This window comes from Mus musculus, chromosome 8 (assembly GCF_000001635.26).
Source record: "Mus musculus strain C57BL/6J chromosome 8, GRCm38.p6 C57BL/6J".
In the NCBI taxonomy this organism is placed as follows: Eukaryota; Metazoa; Chordata; class Mammalia; order Rodentia; family Muridae; genus Mus; species Mus musculus.
In genome coordinates this window covers 54582393-54599745 of record NC_000074.6, presented here as the reverse complement: position 1 = coordinate 54599745, position 17353 = coordinate 54582393, and the positions used below count along the sequence as shown (strand labels likewise).

The window sequence follows — 17353 nt, the reverse complement described above, 5'->3', positions numbered from 1 at the left end:
GTGTCATTCTTAAAGAGTAGGCATGAAAGAGAGAGAAGAAGTAGTATGTTTTCTCTTTGTCCAGTGATATATGTCTTATCAATGACTCATTCTTTTAATGACTGTTTTTTAAGAAACTGTCTTAAGGTATGAAATAGACCATCACCGTCAACTGTTGTAGTTCCTACTTTCATCGGACCAATACCCATGTGTGATCCTCTAGATAACACTGATGTAGGCTTTACCACTGTGGGAACTCCTTTGGACGTACAGATACATTTATATAAGTGAAAAATTCACCTACACTGACAAGTGCTGCCATGCTAGTATTCTGTGTGTGTGTGTGTGTGTGTGTGTGTGTGTGTGTGCAGAGTTTTAAAGCCTAAAATCCCAAAAATCTGTGCCAAGTTCTTCCACCAACCAAGATTTAGGAATAAGGGATTTCCTTGGGAACTTGTCTTGTGTACACTTACCTCTCTCCCATTGGTTGGGGTATTTACCTGTGCCAGGTAGCTTGCCTTGTCTAACATTCATGTCTTAAGTTGCTAGGCAGGGTGTCAGTTATCCACATACATGACTCTTTCTACCAAGTAGGATGTCAGTTCCCAGGGAGGTCTTGGGAACTTAAACTTTACTTGACCGTTTCTCAAAATGTAAGTCTTAATCCAAATAGTTTTTTATATTAGTGCAGGTGTCTCTTTTACACTGGAGTCCATCCCAGGGTCAGCCTATTAAAACAAATTCAATAAAAGCTTACATATAGGTGCAGGAAGTGCTGCTGGGGGCTTGGTTTGGGTTCAACCTTATTGTGGGTAACTCCACAAAGCAGTTCTGCCTTCTATCATGATTGGTTTCTAAGAGCACAGAACATAACAGACTATGTAATCAACTTGGGCATGAGAAAGTAACAGCAGAAACAACATATGAAAAAGTTTCCTTATAATATTAATAACAGTACAAAATGGCAGGCTAGACAGGTGACAGTTACCTAAGCCTTAACATTTCATCTAGGCCTTGATATTTTTACATACATACATACATATATATATAATTAAATATATAATAAATAATATATATGTGTGTATATTTGTGTGTGTGTATGTGCAAGTGGGCTGTGCTACTATGCAGGCATAAAACCTGGGCTGTTGAGTGAGATTTGAGAGCATCAGCAATGGAGCCGCTCTCTACCTGTCTCTGTACTTGTTCCGGAACAGGTAACAAGGACACAGAACAGGACACAGGACCACCCGTACTGTCATGTAGCGTAGTACCTGGAGTTCTTCTTCATGCTAATGAGGTATCTAGATAGCCTTAGCCTTCAGCCTGTGACCTTCTTGGATCTTCCCACGTCCTTCCTCCAAAAGTATGCATGGTTCACCTGGAATAAAGTGTATGTGTCCACATCTACCCCCAATAAGGCAATATGAACAAGCAAGTATTGTTTCTGAGATCTGGTTCATTAAAGATCGCCACAGGAAATGCCTTCGCCTAGATGAGCTATGACATTAGGACTCAGGAAGAAGGTCTTTCCTCTTCTTCCCCCACTCTGATACTTGGCACTTGCTCCCTACTGGACTGGATCCTGCTCATCCGAGGGTCTGCTTTAACCCTGCCTTACAGATGCTCCAAGGGGAAATGTGGACTGGGGACAACCTTTCCCAACTTTCCTCTCCAGGCAGCACACCAGTGGTGCCTGGGTATCCAGAAAGGAGACCAGGAACCACAACATTAGTCCCAGACCTCACTTTCCCCTTCCGGCATTGCAAGCAGTGGCAGGGAAATGCAGGCAGCAGACTCTGCCTCTCTCCTCCCTGAACTGGTGAATTATTGGTGGCACCCAACACTGCTGGTGAAGAGAGGCAGAATGCTGTACCTTGTACGTATGCGTGTGTGTATGTGTGTGTGTGTGTGTGTGTGTGTGTGTGTAGGTCCCATAATGGAACAAGGAACAGGTGATTTGGAAATCTAGAAATATTTTCAGAAGAATTGACCTTTGAATCTTTGCATTGGATTTTAGAAGGTACTAATATTCTGGTAGATTAAGACACAGTTTCAGAACCTGGAGAGCTAGGGAAGAGGAAAATAGTTCAGGGGTTAAAAGCATATAACTGCTTTTGCAAAGGACTGAATTTAGTTCTCAGAGCTATTTCAGGCAGCTCACAGTCACTACAATATCAGCTCTGGGGAAACCAGATGTCTGGCCTCTATAGAGAGAGCCTGCACTTAAATGTACATTTCTATACACACATAAACATGTAACTAAAATACTATTTTAAGAGGAGCTTTAAGAAAAACTGGTTCTTCTAATTAGCTGTGTGACTTTGAGCAAGTTATTTAACCTACCATATTTGTCCATTGATGTGTTAGACGTGCGGCTCCAGACAGACCACACCAGGCCAAAAGGTTCCACGTGAGGTTTATTGTAGGAGAGAAGGGCAAAGGTGGGGGCGAATAAAGGGGAGAAGAGGGAGAGAGAGAGAGAGAGAGAGAGAGAGAGAGAGAGAGAGAGAGAGAGAGAGAGAGAGAGAGAGCGCTCAGAGGGGTCTTCCTTTTATATGGAAAATGACTTAGCTGCAGGAAAAGGTGGGAGATGAGCCAAGTGGATTCTATGAATATGGTGGCTGTTGCCTTGGCAACAGGTGTGTGGGTTGCTGTCACCTAGGTGTGATGTCACTGGATTCAGAGCCAATCCTGATACCAGCATCCATTATGCAAATAAGATAAAATTCAGGAGGTTTAAAAAATAAAGATAAAAGTCAAATATATAGTGCTTAAAGCAACAGAGGAAGCAGGTAGTTATTTATCCTCAGTGAAAATTCTTATTTCTATGACTCTGGAAATGTGTTTCATAATAGGAGAAAGGCCAGTTTCATATGGAATGAGGAATACAGGTATATGACTTTTTGTACTTTCCCCTTTCATCTCTCTAGCCTCTCAGTTGTCCTGCCTTGAACCATTCCCATATCTGCGCTCTCAGGTTGATTGCTTCCTTGTCTTTATTATCTTTACATACACATATCTCAAAAAATGATTATAAGTATATTCAAAGAAATTAAAAATGAAAATAAGCTCCCAAATGTAAGGTAGAATAAGGTAGAAAAGACCAGTGGTTAGGTACTGATTTATTGACTTCATTAATGGTTTGCTTAAAGCACGGCCTGGGCTGCCTGTTGGCTGAGCAAGACTTCACTTGTAGTCTGCAACAGAACGACCTGGAGAAATAGCTGAGACAACGGGTCATTGCCTTTAACAACCTGCTGACTGTCATGTAGGCTTGGTGTGTGTATCCACGAATGTGTATATATACCTGAAATAAAGATTTTCCCCTTGGCTAACTCACCTATCTCTTACTAGCTGCATCCTCTTTATTGGGCTAAATTTAGTGTTTTGTCTTAAATACAAGTAATATAATTCTCTCTCCCCTCCCCATCCCCCCCTGCTGAGTTTGCTTTTCTTAGTGGTGCATATACTGTAAGTGTTGCAGCTCTGAAGGGAAAGGTATCCTAGCAACTGGGAACCAAGGAAAACCGATACAAATTCACTCTACACAACAAACTTCACACAAGGGATTAATTGGGAGGGAAAATCCCAAGAGGATGGCTGCCTCTGCTCTAGTGAGAAGACAGCAAGGGGTTGAATAATCGAGAGGAACTTATGTAGATTTTTTTGTTTTTCAAGACAAGGTTTCTCTGTATAGCCCTGGCTGTCCTGGAACTCACTTTGTAGACCATGCTGGCCTCGAACTCAGAAATCCGCCTGCCTCTGCCTCCTGAGTGCTGGGATTAAAGGCGTGTGTCACCACACCCGGCTAGATTTTTTTTTTAATTCTTTTTTTTTAATTAGGTATTTTCCTCGTTTACATTTCCAATGCTATCCCAAAAGTCCCCCATACCCACCCACCCCCAATCCCCTACCCACCCACTCCCCCTTTTTGGCCCTGGCGTTCCCCTGTACTGGGGCATATAAAGTTTGCAAGTCCAAAGGGCCTCTCTTTCCAGTGATGGCTGACTAGGCCATCTTTTGATACATATGCAGCTAGAGACAAGAGCTCCGGGCTACTGGTTAGTTCATATTATTGTTCCACATATAGGGTTGCAGTTCCCTTTAGCTCCTTGGGTACTTTCTCTAGCTCCTCCATTGGGGGCCGTGTGACCCATCCAATAGCTGACTGTGATCATCCACTTATGTGTTTGCTAGGCCCCGGCATAGTCTCACAAGAGACAGCTATATCAGGGTCCTTTCAGCAAAATCTTGCTAGGGTATGCAATGGTGTCAGCGTTTGGAAGCCGGGACTCTTCGGCGGGCAGTCTGCAGGTGAGACATTAGATTTTTTTTTAAGGGGTGGAGTTTTCCGCCTTTTCCCTACATGGGTCAGGAATGGAAGTCAGTCCCTGCTGTAAAGAGCCACTTGGGGAGGCTGGAGAGGAGATGCCATCATAGCTGAGGCAGCTCCTGCGATGTTACCTCACTGGACAGAGGCAGTGGCCGTCCCCACAGCTCACTATTCATGAACTACATATATGATTTCAGAGGGGCTCACTTCCGGGTAAAGTTAGTTCTCTCAGCGCTCAGAAGTTTCCTGTAGCTCTTTGTCTAGGTTTGGGGACCCCGTGAAATTTTCAACCTTCCATGTTAACACGGCCATGGGCATTTCCACTGTTTTAGGAATATCGGGAAATAAGGAGCCCGTTAGGCTTACAGAAAGCATTTATGCATGAAGACTAACACAAGATTTGGTTGCTAAGACCTACAGATGCAAATTAGCTATCCGCTGAGGTTTAATTTTGGAGTCTTACTCTGAAGTTAGACTTTTATTTCTGTAATGCGTCGGCTGTTAAATACTTCTACCTCTTGTACAGTATATTTCCTATGCCGCTAAGCTGGGATTCTGACATCTCTTTTGCTAAACATGTGTAAACTGCCGATAATGGAGACTGAGAAACCCAGGAGGCTACTGGAAGAGAGGCTGGATTTGCTGGTCTGCATTTGCTTGCTAGTTATTTCCATGTTGCCATAACAACAAAGCCTTAACTGGCACTGGCAATTGCTTCCTGTATCCAAACCAATTTTTCTTTCTTTTCATTTATTTTTTCCCCCTGCTCTTTCCTGGTTTTATCATACTCTCACAGGGATTTTAGAGACCACCCTCAAGTTGTCCTGAGAAGTTTGAGCCCCAGATTTTGTTCTCAGACGGTCCCCTGGAGTTCCCGAACCACAGCACTAGCTGCAGGCGATCTCTGCTCAGAATTCTGAGTCTATAGAGCTTCGCCTCCAAGTCCCAGGCTCTTACAACTGCAACATCAACAATGGGGTTGATAATGCTTCCAAAGCATCAGTAGCAACAGGAATTCAATGTTCCTCTCCTTGAAGCATCTCCTTAACACATTTCTTACATTAAGTTCTCGGGCATTGGTACACAGAACAACTTCTCTTTCTGAAAGGATGCTGACTGATACCCAAAGAAAAGATTTCCCCTAAGACTAGGTCACCTACCTTTTACTAAGGCGTCTAAGGAACTAGCTGTTCCTGTTCATTGGGTCGTTAGGATTGTAAATGTTAAAGACAATTTCCTGGGTCCAGCTACCTCAGCAACAAGTTCCATCTTGCTGTCAGGGCCCAAACTGAGTTTATGTTCTCAGGCCCCAGAACCATCTCCTGCTTCCTCAGGTTTTTATGTTTTATCTGTTAATCAGTAAAGGATATAAAGAGGGAAGTTGGTGTTATCTCACGATCGAAACTAAGGCACAAAAATAGTAAATGTACTATTGCTTGTCTTCATTTAATTGACTTCGTGTAGCTTACCCATTCCTCTGTTCTCTGATCATTCTAAATTCCAGACCAGAGTCCAGGAGGGGACCTGACTACAAAAGCAAATCAAGAGCCTGAAACCAGGGGACCCGAATAAGACCTAGTCACCAATGTTAACTTCCTTGCTTACCCCCTTGTGTCAAAATATGATTGGTCAATGCAATAGTCTACCCTGCCTCCCCCCCCCCCATTTATGTTCCCATCCTATAAAAATGCACAATCTCCTTTCATGGATGGAGTGCACATCCCACACTGGCTGCTGCCCAGCCAGAAAATGAACCTTTCCTTTTTAAGCTTTTGTCTGTGAAGAGAGTTTTCTCGGCTTCTACCCCAAACCCAACAGCAAACCCCTTGAGATACAATTTCTCTAACAGCTATAACGGCTCTTTCCAGGTCCTTGATGTGGGTGAATGGCCAGGCCTTCCCTATAGAGAGAGAGAGAGAAAAAAAAAAGGTCACGCCAAAAAAATCCCACCAATCCCTGAACTTACTCCAGGGGCAGGCCACAAAATCCCTTGAAATCCAGGTTATCCTGGACTTAAAACAAACAAACAAAACCTATATAAAGCCTGTTTTCTGCCTACATCTTTGCTGCTTTTCTCTCAAGCAGAGGCAGTCACTTCTCACCTGTTTTTCTCAAAATTCTTTCGTGTGAGGTTTGTTGTGTGGTGTGACTTTGTATTCTTTGGCTCCCTGATTGCCGGGATACCTTTCCCTTCAGAGCTGTAACACTTTAAGTATAGTATCATAAATGCAGGGAATAGTATGACTTTCCATGAGCTATTAAGACTTCGCAAATCTCTGCTGGCCTTAGGGGTAAACATCTTTGTGCCCTCACTTGAATTTGGTCAACAAATAGGGTGTGATTACTGAATCCCTCCAAGATCGAAGATTGAAAAAGTGTTTTATTCGTAATCTCTGAGAACAGCTTACGTGCATTACATTAAACATTATAATAAGAGACAATGCTGTTAAATATTGTGAAAAGTGTGAGGGTTTTGTTTCTTTCTATGGAATTTTTTTGGTTTGTTTTCTATTTTCTGTACCAACCATCTGAAAAGGGTTATCTTGTTTATTTTGTGGATCCTACAGAAGACTCCAGACTCTGGGAACAGCTAGAATACACTTTACATAAGTGAGTATAAGATTTAATTGTCTACCCAAATATTTCAATCCTCCAAATGATATTATTAGGCTGAATAATTTTGAAGCTAATACGTCTAGAATCTCTTTTTCATTCATCTATTCATAGAATGAGTTTCTCTACCATGTCCAGGCTAGATATATAACAGAAGCATTATCCACAATAATATTTGAAAACACACTGCTTCCTTTGTCTACACATCTGAGACTGGATAATGTTGACTAATGGCTGTTGGCTTCTCCGCCAACATGTAAAAATCTTGTCTACTGGACCTGGAATCTGAGAACCTGAAAGGATGGGGCAGACTACAGTCTAATGCTGCAGACAATCTTATGTTTGTTTTGGTGTACTTTTAGACGTGAATGTGACAAAGAAAGCAATGACCCAAGGAAGGTTATTTGAGTTCAGAAAAACATAATCAGAAAAACATGTAAATAAACATTAGTAAGCACATGCTAAATATTACCAGAGTAATTTTTTTTCCAAGAACTTTCTGAAGACAGACCAACTTAAACATAATTGCTTGGCATGTACTAATAGATTATATCTGGCAAAGCATGAAAACAAGGCAGAAAGCCATATGAAAGTTCAGGGCATACTGACTAGATTGGGTTCCAACAAGAAAAAACATGTTGTATAAATTGAATGTAAAAGTTTGTCACAGGAGGCATGAAATCAAGTCGAAAAACAATCCAGGAAACAAAATTCACCTGAGGTAAAAGGCCCTCTGCCCTTTTTCCTGAAGCCTCTCTCACAGTTCACCAAGGCATTGTTCATCATGGGTATTCCTTTTAACCTGTGTGCCAACAATTGGCAAGTCAGCTCCAAGTGGAGGAAACTACAATGAGCTATAAATGTCAGTTTACAAATGAAAACTCCAATGAGAATAAATAGCTTTCTTTTCCTTAACTATACAGAGTTCCCAATTGTGTTTTTAGAAAAGTGAAACAAAAGCTGTAGAGTGACCAAAGCTAAGGTCCCTCTTGGGGTTTAGTAATAAGACAAAACATGGAGATATCTGTAAATTCTAAGGCTGTTGGCCTCTTTTCTGGGACAGTCCCTCATCTAGCCCACCACACTCAACCTGACTTCCCTGACACTGGATTTTTCCATGTGGCTCTCTCTCTCTCTGCTTTCCCTCTCTGCCCTGTGCCCTTTCTGTGTCCATCTCCCTGCTTTTCTCTTCCTCTCTCCTCCCCTGTTCCAGCCACCAGCTCTTTATTCCTCAAAGGCCACACTTCTTTCTCACACAAAAAAGCTATTAGCATAGTGGGAGAGATTCTTCCCCACCAAGGCAGCTTGGCTGGCTTTTTAGGCAGGTGAGGTAGCTACAAATATTTACATATCCTGGCACCTCTAGCATAGCAATTAATAATAGAGAAATTAATAATAGATTAATAATAGCTGTTACTCTGCAAATGCTGCAAGTGGAACACATCACTTACACTCATACATTTCAAATGGTTTCAGTCAACATGTATGAAAATCTAAGTTAATCAGAGGAGCCTGGGTAGTATAGTATTTCACCAGCATAATTGTGCATTGTGGGGCGCTGTTATTGTGTATTTCTTTGTAAAAGAAATAGCATCCTCATCTGTAAACAGAATTTATGGTGATGAAAGAATATTGGGTTTTCTGTAGATTGTCTATGAAGATTCAACCTCAGACTCAACTTGGAGGATTCTAGGTGGGAAATGGTCTTGAGGACATTATATTAATAATTTTCTTTGTTTCCCCATTTTATTCTTGTTGGGTCACTTTAAAATTATGACAATATCCAACGGGATGATTGAAGGTGTTAAATTAGAGATGTTTCCTGCCAGTAGGATGACAAGAGTTTAATTTGTCATTAGTTGAATTAAATTGGCATTTAGTTTGCTGTCATTAAGCAGCAGCAGGCACTCTGTAGCCCACATGCACTTGTAAAAGTTCCTCACAATTTCTTACAAGGAAAGGTAATAACTGAGAAGTGAAGAGAAGAAATAAGATGGAAGTCCTCAGAAACTGTAGCCACCTGTGAAAGGCAGGCTGGGGCTGAAAGAGATCAGACATTGAGAAAAGAACGAGGCCAAGACAAACCTTTCTGTTCAAAGCCTCAGAAGTTTACTGAGAGTTTGTACTTATAAAGAGGGTAGGCCCATCCCCTGCCAGCCCATTCTTGGTGCCTAGAGCCAGCCCGTAGGTGATCTACAGGGTGTGTCTCCGGAATGTCTCTAGGACCTTTCAGCAGGAAACAGAGTCTTGGAGAAGAGCAAATAGAGTCATCAAGGTCAGAAGGCTCTACCCTAGGTAATCTTAGTGGCAGCAAGGTCAAAGTCTGGATCATCCTGCTTCAAGGCTGAGGGAGGCTACAAGAAACCCCCCAACATGAGATATTTCTATCTTATTGGCATTTATTGCTATATAATAGAACTATGTCTACACTTACTGGTTAAGTCACATAAAAATGCATTTCTCTTGTACACTCTTATGGAGCAGCATGAGGGCTGGACTCAATTATTTGTTGGTTCCTCTTAAAGTCGCTAATACGGCTTTAGGTCTTTGTCTACTGCATATGGGCAGCATGACCTAAGATGACCACATGTAGTTGTTTAATGAGGATGCCTCCCATAGGTTCATGCACTTGAATATTTGGTTCCCAGTGTGTGTCCCTGTTCGGAAGATTTAGAGACTTATACATAGCCTTATGGGAGAATATATATCACTGGATGTGGGCTTTGAGGTTTCAAAGCCTATGGTCTTCTCTGTTTTGTGATTGTGGTTCAAGACATGAGCTCTCAGTTTGCTGCTACAACTGCCATGCTGCCCACCTGATATCGTGGTGCCTTCTGATAGTGATAGACTCTCATCCCAATAGAACATGGGTTCTCAACCTGTGGATCATAGCTCCTTTGGCGAACTTCCAGCTCCAAAAATATTTACATTACGATTCATAACAGTAGCAGAATTACCATTATGAAGTAGTAACAAAAATAATTTTATGGTTGGGGTTACCACAAACTGAGGAACTGTATTAAAGGGTCACAGCACTAGGAAGGTTAAGAACTATTGCTTTAGGACCATAAGCCCAAATACACCCTTTATCTATTAGTTACATTAATTAGGGAGTTATATCAAAGCAATAGCAAATTAACGAATACACTGCACTCACAAGGTTGCTTTTGGTATTGGCTGTTACAAAACCAACTTTCCCATCTTCCAGTAGTCCAACCTAGGCTTCCTCCCTCCATGGTCTCAAGTCCTTCACATGAAAACAGAAGCTGAAGTTTGCAGTAGTACTTAGACATGGCAAGAAACAAGACCCATCCAAACACGAGTCACAATATAGAGACAGTCACATAGCAAGGCTGGTGCAGTGAGAAGAGAAATTCTTCCAACAGTTTCAACAACTATACAGTCCCCTTGCCTCTCTGTGGCAAGTATAGTTTCATTTTCTCTAGGTAAATTTCCAAGGAAGGATTTAAGACAGAGGTTCTCAGCCTTTCTAATGCTGTGACCCTTTGATATAATTCCTTGTGTTGTGGTGATCCCTGAATTAAAAAAAAAAATTCTGTTGCAACTTCATAACTGTAATTTTGCTACTTCTATTAGTAATAATGTAAATATCTATGTTCTCTGATGGTCTTAGGCGACCCCTGGATAAGGACAGTCTTTCAAGTAACTTTAGGGCTCAAATACACTTTAAAATAATTTTGACCTATGAAAACCATTTATTGGGAGTAAAAATTGGACAAACTACATGCTCATGTTTGCAAAAAGTCGACCCTAAACAGAAATAATTTACTTTTTGTTATCTCAAGTTTCTCTTTCCCAAGTGTAATTTGACCCAACTCAGCCAATTCAGTAATTTTTCACTTTCTTTGGGGGGCAACCATTTGGATGACTTGATTAGTCCAAACCTTCTCACTTCCGTTCCACTTTTTCCAGGGAGGACATCTGACACTAAGAAGTCAGTAATTCTATGGAATCTACTCCTCATGTGTTCACTGGCCAACATCTGTCCCAGGCAAGCCTTGAATGTGTCAGGAAAGCAAGGGTTATAGAGATGCCATGGGACTGGGATATGTTCATATCAAAAGGATCTTCACATCAAAGAAGGTTCATAATATTAAAGGCAGGAGATGCAGACTTCCAGACACTATGTGGCTACTCTGCTTCTTCAGCTTAGAACACACTCAGTGCACCTTATCTATAAAACTAAATTTCCATGAACAATTAGCTTAAAAATTACTCTTTTTTTGTGCAAATAATCTTTTGTCAGTCTTTTCTGACACTGCTCTTTTATAGGTGGTACTGTGTTATAGTCCTGTCTCTCATCAATCAAAGATGCAGGTATGCCATTTCCCTCTTAGGGAATTGTAACATGCCTCTTCTAACCTCCTTCCAGTAGGAGTATATGAAATTATATATGGAAAGAAAGCCCTCTTCCTTGTGTGTGAAACAAGAGGTAGGGCATATGGAATGAATTTGTCTGCTTCCTTGATCATCGGCCCTATCTCAAAGACTGAGGCCAAGGCATGCATTTATCAAGGGAGTGACACAGCCACTTAAAGTGCAGACACTCAGAAGTTAAAGAGCCCTGGCACACATTCTTCTGAGACAGTTATTGTGGAACTCTCTCTTACTGTATGAATTGATAGTCCCAGAATGTAACTCAGGCCTTCATCACTGAGGCATAGAGTCCATTTTCTTCAGTGTGTTATCGATAGGTTCTGACAGTGTTTGAACTAGAAGAAGACTACAGTAACATAAGAAAGCTCTGAAGACATTCCTTCAGAAACATCTCTTGAGAAGGTCTTCAAAGAGCCCTCACAGGTCTTAGTCTCCCACATCTGTCTGTGTGAGGGCAGGACTAACTTTCAGGCCCTCTAACTTTTAGTCTATAATGAAACTTACTATATGAAAGTAAATTTGAGGTCCCTCTACAGAGGAGGAGAGATTATCTTTCTTTTATGAATTAATTATTACAATAGCAAGTGCATAAGTCATCTTTATTTCAAAAAGCATATTAATTGCTCTAATTTTTGACAATATTAAAAACACAGGTAACCAATGACAGTATCTGAAATTACAGTTAACCATTTTTGAGAATACAGATCCTTCAAAATGTAACATAGGATGAAATTTATAATTAAACTAATATTTTAGCAAAAGTGTACAATTTTCTTTCCACTCTATAATAAAAAAACATAAAATGAATAAATTCCCATCTTTCCCCTAAATCAAGAAGATACACCAAGAATGCTGAGATGATATAGATGTTTTAAATATAAACCAAAGACCGTAAAAATTGATAAACAGTACCAATGAGTATTCTTCAGATGAAAATCCACTTAGATTTTACGGCTTTGCTGGGTGAACTTATATGCATCATCACCCTTATCTTCTATATTTTAAAAAGAAACCAAAATAGAAAATTTTGATTTCTTAAGAATGTGAAACTATTTTCTGTGTTATCGATACTGTAAGAAATTCTGCAGCAATGTTGGTAACTGGAGCTGAGGGATAAGATGGAACCTTTGTCTTCCTATGTAGTTTCGGATGCAGAGTCGGCACAGTTGGCAAAGAGAGCTTGGGGTAGCTACAAGAAGACAAGAACATATTTGTTAAAAACAAAATTAGTGCTTACACATGGTAAGTATAGTAATTGAAAGCATTCAAATTTTAATTTGGCTGATGACAAATGTCTTTTATATTGCCTTTCTTTAAGAAATCCAGAGGTATATTTCATGAGATCTCATGACTGAGAAATGTCCAATATATGTTCTTTAAAGCATTAAAGTTCATAGTGTTGGAGTTAAGAGCACGTGCTGCTCTTACAGAGGACTTGGGTTTGATTCCCAGCACCCACGTGATAGCTGCCAACCATCCTTAACTCCAACTCTAGGAGATCTGGTGCCCTCTTCTGGCTCCTGTAGGCAGCAGGCATTCAATGTACTTGCATGCATACAGGCAAAACACACAGCATACACATAAATGAGAAAAGACATAATTATCTTAAGATTGTCTATTCTCTCACTGAAAATTTCAAAACAAATTCCAATCCTTAATGGAGATCTAAATCTAAAACTAAGATACATTACCAAAAGGCACAATTTTAAATTACAATTATATTTCTGAACTAAGGTTTGCAAATTTTGTTTAAGAGAAAAACATAGAAGGTAAAAGTAAAAATATTTCCTCCAGAACACACACCATGCCTTACAACATGGTGCATGAATGGCTTGGAGATGGGACACAGTTGGGTAGACAGCTTGCTGGAGGATATAGAGATCTAATTTGAACCACAGCACTGAATAAACTAAGCATGGCCATGCATGTCTAGAACCCCAGCCCCAGAGAGGCAGAGGCAGAGGATTAGAAAAGCTCCAGGCCAGCCTGAGATACAGGAAACTCTTACCCCTCCTCCCTCCAAAGAACAGCAACAAGGGGAGGGAGTGGTTGGAGAAGTATTCAGGTGCCTATAAATGTGGCTCATTCGTAGAGAACTGCCGTAGCGTGTGCTGCTGTGTTATGTGCTAGACCTAGGGCTCAATTACCCAGTATGCAAATATACTTTTAAAATAGTGATGCAGCTAAAAATTGTGTCAGAAAACTACACATTATACATTGTTGAAACATCCAACATATTATACTAAAGAAATATAAATATTTAGACAAACTAAAAAATATTCTAAAATTATATTTTCCTTACATAGGACCTAAATTGAGGTTTGTTTTTTTTCCCCCACAATAAATAACTGGAGTTTCATGCCACTGTTACTTCGTACATTAACAAAGCACTTTTCACTTTCATCTATTTTGGGAAAGTATATTTTTCCATTCACAAGCATTCCCATATTTTTTCTCTACCTTCATGTTGAAGAAGTATTCTTTCTACAGCACTGTTAGATGTAGCCAAGTCGACAGGCCGCAAGAGATCTGTGTTCTTTGCATTGATGTCTGCTCCAAATTCTAGCAGTAAGTTCACGATTTCGGTACTGGGTTGTTGAGCGGCAGCATGCAGTGGCGTGTCCCAGTACTTGCCTTTGTGCACATCAGCACCTGTATGTGAACAGGGAGGAATGATGAAAAGGCAATCACTCACGAGGAGTTACCTCTGTAGGGAAAAGAGGGAAGACAACGTGGAGAAGGACACATAAAAGACCTTTATTGAGACCTAATGAGCGTTTTGTTCATAATATAGACTTCATAAATATTGCATATATAAATTGTTAAACTTGGTATCTCTGGAGATGCAATATATACATTAGTTCTTTTCAAATATTTAAATGCTGTTCTTGTAAGAGTTGCCTTGGTCATAGTATCTGTTCACAACAATAATACCCAAACTAAGATAGTAGGCAATAAAGTTTTTCAAGTACTTAGAACTCTAAATTTTTGGGGATTTGTTTACATACTTAGCAACGTTATATTCAGTCTGGAGAATCTTAATTTTATGACTGCTTACAAAGAAAGGCTTTTCCACTCAATTATGTAACAAATGTGTTCTGATTACTCAGCTGCAGCTCATAGAGAGTGTATATTCATCTATGAGCTTTGACGTATTCTCATGAAGTAGAAGTTTCCATAGTAGACTGTATATGCTTAAGTGAGAACACTTATAATAAGAACCTTCTAGCAATAAGATGTGACTTTTGAAAGAAGCTTAGTTAGACGAGCAGATAATTATCTACATGTATGGATAGAATGGGAAATTACCAGCATAAAGAAGCTTCCAGATGCAATGGAACTGCTGTGACATACAAGCTACATAAAGAGGAGTTCCCAAGTGAGGTATGTCTTGGTCAACATCTATGCCCCAGGCTATCAAAATGTCGAGACATTCATGGTGACCTGCCAATGCAAAGGAAAGACAGCTTTACATTTTGTCGATGCTCTCTTGAACATGTACCTCCCCCTACCCATGTTTCCCACAGAAGTAGAATCCATTGAAAGACAAATCGGCATATGCATTATCCAGAGATATTTTCCTTTTAAACTCAACCGCACCCTGTTAACTAACCTTTACTGGCAGCCTCATGTGTTGGAGATGGAAAACAGGACTCCAGTTGGGCTTTGGCACCATATTCCAAAAGGAGTTCTGCACAACTTGCGCTGCCTTGTGAGCATGCGTTGAACAAGGGAGTCACGCCATCTATGGTGATTGCGTTTGCCTAAACAAAACCCAAAATCTGAGAATGAGATTTGAAAGTCATGTGGGACTAAGGAACTTGTTTATGCACTGTCAAAATTTCTATGACTTGCTGATTGCGAACTGTGGGGTGTAAGTCTGACAATGTGTATTTACTTCATACACATCAAAGAAAGAAGCTTAAACCTTCGAGAGATCATAGAAATGTGTGCGGAAGAGGAGTCACAGGAATGGGGACCCTACTATTGAAATGCATTGGAATAAAAACACGAGTCAGGTACAGAACCCAAACAAATTCAACAGGAAGTCAAAAAAAGAAAGAAAAGAGAAAGGAAGGCAGGAAGGAAAGAAGGAAAGAAGGGAGAGAGAGAGAGAGAGAGAGAGAGAGAGAGAGAGAGAGAGAGAGAGAGAAAGAAAGAAAGAAAGAAAGAAAGAAAGAAAGAAAGAAAGAAAGAAAGAAGGAAAGAAAGAAAGAGAGAGAGAAAGAAAGGAAGAAACCAGTAATGGTGAAGGAAATGACAAGGCCACCTTACTAATAGATAGTTAAATATGGCATATCGTGGTTGTGTGTATGTGTGTGTGTGTGTGTGTGTGTGTGTGTGTTTGAGAAGATCTCACATCACGAGCTATCCTCCAACTGTCTATATAGGAGGATCTTGAACTCCTCATTACCCTGCCTCCAAAGATACAGAAATACAGGCATGCACCAAAGCTATTATTTCTGAGAATTTATTTCTGGAGACTTTGTCAGAAAATAAGCAAATATACAAGATGCAGATGCTCATCTTTTGTTCTTTTGATTCACGGAAGCAGGAAATCTAAGGAGCCCCAGTGTGCTACTCTATACAATGGCTGGGATTCCTTTGCAGGGTGTCCTGAGGAGCTGAGGCAGTTCTAGGGCACTGTTCATACATACTGTTGTTTTCTATACTATTATGAAAAAGGGAGAGAAAAGGAAAAACGAGAACCTGGCTTCTGTTGGTCAATAGATGTGAAATTCTTAATTTACTTTTTGAACTTACATTAGCCCCAGCTTCCAGGAGAGTCCTTGCACAGGCCACGTGGTCACCTAGGCAGGCCTCATGGAGTGGAGTGACATGGTCTATGGTTACTGCATTTACATTATATCCCTACAGTAAGAAGAGAAAGTACACAATGTCATTCATCCCCATAAATGTCACAGAGACTCTTTACAAGATGAAAGAATCTAGTCAACTGGTTTCCAGTTTAGCAGTTGAGCCAATCAATTGTTGAAACTCCGTAGCCCCCACTTCTAGCTACACACAGTATGCACGTTAGGCTACTGTGATGTTATCTGACTTATGTTCTAGAATTTTTTTAATTTCAGCTAATCATTAGTCTGTCTTCAAGTCAACTATTTAAAGCTTTCCTCCATGTGGCATTTGTGTCAACTGCTTACTTAATATTCTGCATTTCATTTTACTTCTGCTTCTGTCCTTGAGCTTTTTAGAGGAAATGTCTAACTGACAGAAGGAGGGCCCTTTCATTCAGGACAAGTTTATGAGTTATATCCTTGCTGCTTCTGTTCAGCGTTCTCAGCTTTTGATGTGTGTGAGTATAACAAGCAGTGTGGTGTGACTGGCTGGCTCCTCACCCCAGCCCCAGCCCCAGCCACCCAGCCTCTTCTGCAGAACAATGTAAGCCAGAGCAAGCCTTTCCCCTGAGTGCCTTCTTGCAAGACAATTGGTCTCAGTAATGAGAAAAGTAACTGATATAAATCAATTATTTTGCTTTGCCCTGTCACAGGGAATACTGTTAAAATATTCCTATCACAGGAATGGGTTGTAATATTATACTGTACTCAATAAATATGCTCAATTATTAAATATCAATCAAAATTGATTTTAGAATGTTTGAGATGGAAAGGTTAACTACCTTTTATCATTATATAATATATACATATTTTATCATACCATGCCTATAAATATGTAATCATTTTAATATGCCCCATTCACAAGACTAATTGAAGCTTAGGAACCTCATGATTACTATAGCACTCTTACCTAATAATGTCAAGCGTTTTGTTACTAGATCCTGGCATGTTTTCTTTAGAGTTCGTTTTTTTTAAGGTTTCTCATTTGATAGAATTAAAGACTTTTTATAAACTGGATAATTTGATTTGACTGTGATTATACGATCCGTGGTTAATCTAAACCAGGAAAATAGAGTTTAGTAAATTGATTTATGAATGTGTCACTCAATAGTTATTCATTTAATAGGTAAGACTAAGTTATATAGTAGGATTGTCTTCAAAATTAAACGTGTGT

At 40.1% G+C, this 17353-nt stretch overlaps 1 protein-coding gene and 1 long non-coding RNA gene across 5 annotated transcripts in view; both read right to left on the bottom strand.

Annotated features, from left to right (window-relative positions):
* Positions 1-443: 443 nt before the first annotated feature.
* On the bottom strand, positions 444-2615 carry Gm46039. Its single transcript, XR_001778557.2, has 3 exons — positions 2323-2615; positions 1251-1357; positions 444-707 (listed from the first exon to the last, which is right to left on the bottom strand). It is a non-coding gene; the product is annotated as a predicted gene, 46039 (long non-coding RNA).
* Positions 2616-11903: 9288 nt separating this feature from the next.
* Asb5 (ankyrin repeat and SOCs box-containing 5) overlaps positions 11904-17353 on the bottom strand; it is a 37512-nt gene continuing 32062 nt past the window's right edge. For 3 of the 4 annotated variants that reach the window (XM_006509520.4, NM_001374794.1, NM_001374795.1), the window contains exons 3-7: positions 16088-16195; positions 14937-15087; positions 14633-14767; positions 13784-13975; positions 11904-12512 (exon numbers count right to left, since the gene is read on the bottom strand). In XM_006509520.4, coding sequence (XP_006509583.1) covers positions 12385-12512; positions 13784-13975; positions 14633-14767; positions 14937-15087; positions 16088-16195 — 714 coding nt within the window. In that variant the 3' untranslated portion in view covers positions 11904-12384. The remainder of the gene's footprint in view (positions 12513-13783; positions 13976-14632; positions 14768-14936; positions 15088-16087; positions 16196-17353) is intronic. The other variant, NM_029569.3, reaches the window with a different exon arrangement.